Raw genomic sequence first — 7,475 nt, forward strand, 5'->3', positions numbered from 1 at the left:
GACTACTACAGTAACCCCCTTACCACCTGAAATACTGTCCTTCACCCGTGCTGTCTTTTGTAAATCTTTTTACGGGTTAGAAATGACATACGTTTATGTGCAGGAATCTCAAACACAACATGTCTCTGTCCAGATATTTAAGGAGTGACTCGATGTTTCCTTTGTAACACCGATATATCTGTTGTTGATCCTAGGAGATGAAGATGTATCTCAGTGAAATCCATCAGAACCAGGGTGCTGAGAACACACCGGCACTTATTGATCTGTTCCATCAGTGGGAAGCGATTCATTCCGTCATCAAAGCTGAAGATTCACAGCAGTGAGAGGTCGATCACTTGCTCTGTGTGTAGGAAGGGATTCACTCACTTAGCCAACACTCTGTCACACCAGTGAGCTCACGAGGGAGTGAGACTTTTCAATTGTTCCCTCTGGGAAGAGATTCATTCATCAATCTAATCTGCTGACACGTGAGCGAATTCTCACTGTGGAGAGGTCGTTCCCCTAGTTTAGGCTGTGGGGCAGTATTTACTCGGTCAACCCACTGGCAGACGCAGTAGTTCACCCTGAGGAGATGCTGTTCACTTGCTCAGAATGTGGGAAGGGATTCACTCAGCTATCTAACTTACTGAGACACCAGCGAATTCACACGGGGGAGAGGCCGTTCACCTGCTCAGAGTGCGGGAAGGGGTTCAGTCGATCATCTTACCTGAAGGAACATCTGCGAGTTCACACTGGGGAGAGGCCGTTCACCTGCTCTGACTGTGGGAAGGGGTTCACTCAGTTATCTAACCTACTTGCTCACCAGCGAGTTCACACCGGGGAGAAACCTTTCACCTGCTCACATTGTGGGAAGCGATTCAGTCACTCATCTCACCTGAAGGAACATCAGCGAGTTCACACTGGGGAGAGGCCGTTCACCTGCTCCGACTGTGGGAAGGGATTCACTCACTTATCTAACTTACTGGCACACCAGCGAGTTCACACCGGGGAGAAACCTTTCACCTGCTCACATTGTGGGAAGGGGTTCAGTCGATCATCTCACCTGAAGGAACATCAGCGAGTTCACACTGGGGAGAGGCCGTTCACCTGCTCTGACTGTGGGAAGGGGTTCAGTCACTCATCTCACCTGAAGCAACACCAGCGAGTTCACACTGGAGAGAGGCCATTCACCTGCTCAGAGTGTGGGAAGGGATTCAGTCGGTCATCTTACCTGAAACAACATCTGCGAGTTCACACTGGGGAGAGGCCGTTCACCTGCTCTGAATGTGGGAAGGGGTTCTCTCAGTCATGCAGCCTTGTGGCACACTATCAAGTTCACACAGCGGAGAGGCCGTTCACCTGCTCTGAATGTGGGAAGGGGTTCAATCATTCATCCAACCTTCGAAAGCACTATGGTATTCACACTGGAGAAAAAGTTTAAGTATGCTGTATTCTGATACTCATCCATCACAGTCACTGAATCCAGAGGCTGTTTCGAAAGTGGTGTCGAACTCTGCTCATCACACCCAGTTCTACACACTTGCTCACTGGGAATGAGAGAAGTTTCATCTGCTGATGTTCACATTTAATTTTAAAATTCGGGATCAGAGACAAATAAATCAGTTCCATTTTAAGCTCTTGTCACAGGTACTCAGTGAATCTGCAAAACACCCAGTGTACAGTCAGGAGTCAACTCAGCCCAGCTGGTCCCTGCCAGTATTTCTGTTCCTCGACCATGCTTTTAAATCCTTCCCTACTGTTCACCTCTTACTGTCGCTGTGGTGACTTGTTCCTAACAGTCACCACTCTGTGGGTGAAATGGCTTCCGTCGAATTTCCTGCACGATTTCTGTAGGCTGAAGAAGATGAGCTGACTGCAGTTATGTGTGTCATGTTTGTCCCTCATATCTCTGGGCCAAGGAAGAATGGCATTAGTAGTTAAACACCTTATTCCCTGCTTATTTTCTCTTCTTTCAAAGGCTGTGTCTCACACAGTTAGGTTGTTGGAAGACACCACTGTACTCTAAAGTCTGAAAGGAGAATGTGGAACGTTAGGTTGGACGTTCAATGGAGCAGGGTCAGCACAGGGCAGAATTTCGGGCTGTGGACAGTGGGAGGAGTAAGAGGATATGATGAGAAGCGGGGCGTGTCAATGAATGACAGAGTGAAAACATTTGGAAGCTGATTGAGAGAAAATTAGGATGATTTGACTTTGACACATCAATGCTTGTTGACTGTGGAGGCTTGCTGTGTAAAACTGGCTACTGAGCTCCGAAAAAAATATTGTTTGGACTGGTGCCATTTGGCAGAGGAGAGACGATGCTTATAAATGCTTTCAATGGCGCCGTTCTTACCAAAAACTCTCTGAGCTTAAGAATGTACTGTCGTCACAAATTGAATGTGCAGGTGTGGAGAGTACAAAGTTGTGCTGAAAGATGCGTGCATTCAGTGGACAAAAGGCTTTCGAAATGGGAGCTGGACTTCCCAGGCACAGCTGAGATCTTGCTCAGTAAACCAAAGGATTTGGTTCTGGCACGAAAAATATTCTGACTATCAGACATGAAGAACTTATAATGTATCTGCAAGTTAAGCAGATAAACAATTTTTTACCAATTGGAGTGGAACATTAAGATCAGGTCTGATGCCCAGAACTCGCTAGCTAATGGCAACAGTTGAGAAGACTAGGTCCAATTTCCATTGAATTAAAACATCAATTCGAACTGCACAGGATAAATAAACTCTTTATGTCACCTTTGCTTCCTGAGCAACTCACCTTTGTGAGCTCCCATCAATCACCTCGGGATCACAATGATCAGAAAGTCTCCAGGATCAGCTGTAGAAATACTGTATGCTCCTGGTAGGGCACAGAGATGTGCCCAGAACTGTTAAACTATAGAGAAATAGGCAAACCATAAACAAATGATGAGCAGGTCCCTTTGCCACCTCTCTCCCTGAAAAGTCTCTGGGATACCCCCTCCTCTACCACTGTAGTCTCTGGGGCAAATATTTTCCCCCTTGACTTGACAAAGCACCCTTACCCCCTAACCCATCTCTGAGGTGCCCTCTACACCATTAGAGACCCCCCCCAGTCTCTGAAAATCTCCTGTTCTGCTCTCTTCACCCCCTTTTCCCTTTCCCGCTGTCTGCGATGCCAACTCCACCTTCCTTGAGATGACCCCTTCCCCACCGTCTTGCCTATTCAGGACGTCCCCAAGGCTCTGGGATGTCCCTTCCACACTATTTTTGGGACTTCCCGCCTCGCGTCTCTGGGTTGCTCCTTTCTGACTAAATCCTCCCCTTCCCTTTCTCCCATTCTCTGAGATGTACCCAACCCCCATCGCCCTACCCACTTAACTTCTCTTCAATCTTTCCCTTCCCACCCCATCTCCCGGCTGACAGCTCACCCTATCATCTCGGGTTAACCAGTACACTCGTCATCCTCCCCGTGGTATGCCAACTTTCCCATTCCCCTGCTCTTGGGACATCCACTCACCCCTTATCCCATCTCTGCCATGCCCACAATGTGCCCAACTCCTGTCTCTGGGAGCTCCTGCAACGAGACCTGGATGTCATTATACACCAGTCATTGAAAGTGGGCATGCAGGTACAGCAGGCGGTGAAAAAGGGGAATGGTATGCTGGCATTTATAGCGAGAGGATTCGAGTACAGGAGCAGGGAGGTACTACTGCAGTTGTACAAGGCCTTGGTGAGACCACACCTGGAGTATTGTGTGCAGTTTTGGTCCCCTTATCCGAGGAAAGACATTCTTGCCATAGAGGGAGTACAAAGAAGGTTCACCAGATTGATTCCTGGGATGGCAGGACTTTCATATATTGAAAGACTGGATCGACTAGGCTTATACTCTCTGAAATTTAGAAGATTGAGGGGGAATCTTATTGAAACGTATAAAATCCTCAAGGGATTGGACAGGCTAGATGCAGGAAGATTGTTCCCGATGTTGGGGAAGTCCAGACGAGGGGTCACAGTTTGAGGATAAAGGGGAAGCCTTTTAGGACCAAGATTAGGAAAAACTTCTTCACACAGAGAGTGGCGAATCTGTGGCATTCTCTGCCACAGGAAACAGTTGAGGCCAGTTCATTGGCTATATTTAAGAGGGAGTTAGATATGCCCCTTGTGGCTAAAGGGATCAGGGAGTATGGATGGAAAGGCTGGTACAGGGTTCTGAGTTGGATGATCAGCCATGATCATACTGAATAGCGGTGCAGGCTCAAAGGGCTGAATGGCCTAATCCACCTATTTTCTATGTTTCCTTTTCCCCCATCCCTATCACTGAAATCAGCTCCTCCTGGGATGCTTCCTACCCCTCTTTCTCCTTTTCTCCCTATCTGCCCTCACTCTGCTCCAAGCCCAGATTTCTCAGATTCCCCCCCACTTCACCTGTCCCTGTACCTCCCATCTCTAGGATATCCCTTTCCCTACCTGGAACGAATCCTGCCTCTTGTCTTTGGAACACTCACCTTTCTTCCCCTCCTTAGATGGTGGCAAGGAGTGAGAGATTAGCTGGTTCAGTGGTGCTGCAAAAACAACCTTACCCTCAACATCGCTAAGACCAAGGACTCAATCGTGGACTTCAGGAAGGGGAAGTGAGGGGAAGATACACCACGACATATTGAGGGATCAGTAGTGGAAAGGGTGAATAGTTTCATATTCCTCGGTGTCAACATCTCTCAGATCAAACAGGTGCAATTACAAAGAAGACACTACAGCGGCTATATTTCATTAGGAGTTTGAGAAGACTTGACATGACTCCCACAAGAGGTACTGTAACTGTACAGTTAGAATGTAGCATTCTAATTGTTGTATCAGTGGTATAAAGAGGCCATCACACTGCATTGGAAAAAGCTGCAGAAAGTTGTAAACTCAGAAAGCTGCAACATGGGCACTAACCTCACCAGAATGAAGGACACCATCAAAATGCAGTGCCTCGAAAAGGTGGCATCCTTCAATGATGATTCCTGTCATCCAGGACATTGCTACCATCACAGAGGAGGTACAGGAGCCTGAAGGCACACACTCAATATTTCAGGAACAGCTTCTTCCCGCTAGAATTCAATTTATAAATGGACAATCAAACCATGAACACTTCAGAATTTTTTGACTTTTGCTCCACCAATTATCTAGCGATATATAAACACACACACATAAATAATATATATTGTATATATAGAATATATATTATATATGTGTATGTAATTTATAGTTTTTATTACAATGTATTGCATTGTACTGCTGACACAAAACAACAATTTTCATGACATATTAAACCTGATTCTGACTCTGATAACTGACTGTCCCTGGACAGTTTCAATGCTCATCCACTTCCCAAATGTTGTGAAAGGACCTGCCACCACCACCACCTCAGGCAGTGTGAGGGAAAAATCTTCCTCAGTTCCCTCTCAACCACTTACTCTTCTGTTCAAATCTATGTCCCTGGTACGTGGCTTACATGGGCTTCAGTGAGACCTTTGATAAGGTTCAGCATGGTGGGTTGCTGAGAAAACTCAGATCAAGTGGGATCCAGGGTGAGCTGGCTAATTGGATACATGGTTGGCTTGATGGTATGAATCAGAAGGTGATGTTGGAAGGCTGTTTCTTGGACTTCAGACCCGTGACTGCTGGTATCCCCGGGGGTCTGTGTTAGGCCCATCACTGGTTGTCATCTCCATCAACAGTTTGGATGAGAATGTACGAGGGCTGTTGGTAAGTCTGCAGCAAATAAATTGAAACAATTACTTTCATTTAACATACCACACGCCTAGCCCCATCCCGTCTTCCCTCTCCCCCACCTTACCACCCTCCTCCCCTGCCTTTCCACTGCAACATACCTTTGCCTTTCCCATTCCCATTCCACCCTCACCCCCTGGAGATCATAGGTTAAGCTGAAATATCAAGAGGCATTGGGGAGTTTGGGGATATCAGGGAGATCGTCACTGAAGAGGAGGTGCAAGTGTGGAATGTGCAGCCAGTGCAAGTGGATGATGCAGGTTCGGTTGCAACATTTAAGAGCAATTTGCATACATGGATGACAGAGGTATGGAGGACTGTGGTGCAACTGGATGGAATGAGGTAGAAAACCTGTAAGCACAGACAAGGTGGGCTGAAGGTGATTTCTGTGCTGCAGAATCTATCGATCTAATAATGCTCTGATTTGTAATTTCCACTGGTTTGCTGCTAAAGACCGAGCCCAGAGATTTATACCTGGGTGAAGAGGCCGTCCAGTGTTGGCTCCTGTGCTCAAAGCCATTGGGACGTCCCATCACTGAGCTGATATTGCCCCCTCATTCTGTTTTGCTCAGTCCGTCACTCAATTAGTTCAATATTTACGGGAAATCATATAACTCACAGAGAAGGAACCCAACTCTTCCACACTGAAAACCGGCCCATGATTTTTGTATTGACATTAGATTATCCTCCAAGATCAATCTAAATGTTCCCTTCTACCTACTCCTCAATATTCTCTCATCCATGTACCTAAGAGTCTTTTAAATGTCCTTAGTATATTTGCCTTAGATTCAGCTCTGGGAAGTGTAACACACATCCATCACCGTATGAAGAACTTAACTCTGACACCCCCCACAACACATTCCTCCAATCACCTTAAAATCATGGCCCCCAATATTACCATTCTGCCCTGGGAAATATCTCTGGCTACCCACTCAGTCTGTGCCTCATATCATCTTTTCCACCTCTATCATGTTAGTTTTCATCCTCCTCCACTCCAAGGAGAAAGGTTCAACCTGTCCTTATTATACATTCTCTCCCATCCTGGTAAACCTCCATCCACATCCTTCCTATAGTGTGGCATAATGCTCCAAGTGTGGTCTCGCCAGGATTTTATAGAGCTTCAAGGTTACCTCGATGCTCTTGAACTCAATCCCTGACTAATAAAGGCCAACGCACCCCATCAGCCGGGGATGGAAATGTGTGGCGCATTGCACCCCAGTGATAATAATAAAAGAGTAAGCCTACTCATGCAAAAAGTATTAACCAAAAACCGAGTTGTAGAAAAAAAATCGAAACAGGAATTCAGGTAGCTCAGAACTAGAAATAGGGTTTACTGAGAAGAAATCTAAAACTTGGGAATTATTTTTAGCTTTTTTATTATTTCAGTCACATCTTTTGGCGAATGTTATCTTCTTTCACATTAATCTGTTTTCAATTAAAAAACAAGTGTTCAATGAGTCAAACTAGGAAAGAAGGACTTTTGTTCTGCAGTTGTTCCATAACTGTTCAGTACACGTTTCATATTTGATCCTGAGGCGCCAGGCGTCTGCACCAGTGGTGCGTCGCAGGTCTTTGCCAGTCAGTTTATAATTGACACTCATGCGCTACGGAGTTGTGCTTTGTTCTTCGTCCTTTGTGAACATTTGCAGTTTTGGTACTTTTTCAAAAATTTAGCCTTGTTTTTATATTCAGTTACCCATGACAGTGCAGAAGAAAATGAGCAAAAGAAAAGCAGAAAGTGATAGTAGGCAT

At 45.9% G+C, this 7,475-nt stretch overlaps 1 protein-coding gene across 1 annotated transcript in view; it reads left to right on the forward strand.

The window, feature by feature from the left end:
* LOC134339759 (gastrula zinc finger protein XlCGF8.2DB-like) overlaps positions 1 to 7,144 on the forward strand; it is a 28,190-nt gene extending 21,046 nt beyond the window's left edge. Inside the window, exon 2 of the mRNA XM_063036523.1 lies at positions 195 to 7,144. Within this exon, the coding sequence (XP_062892593.1) occupies positions 572 to 1,420 (849 nt within the window). The 5' untranslated portion in view covers positions 195 to 571 and the 3' untranslated portion in view covers positions 1,421 to 7,144. The remainder of the gene's footprint in view (positions 1 to 194) is intronic.
* Positions 7,145 to 7,475: the final 331 nt, after the last annotated feature.

The sequence above is a fragment of the Mobula hypostoma genome, chromosome 30, assembly GCF_963921235.1.
Source record: "Mobula hypostoma chromosome 30, sMobHyp1.1, whole genome shotgun sequence".
In the NCBI taxonomy this organism is placed as follows: Eukaryota; Metazoa; Chordata; class Chondrichthyes; order Myliobatiformes; family Myliobatidae; genus Mobula; species Mobula hypostoma.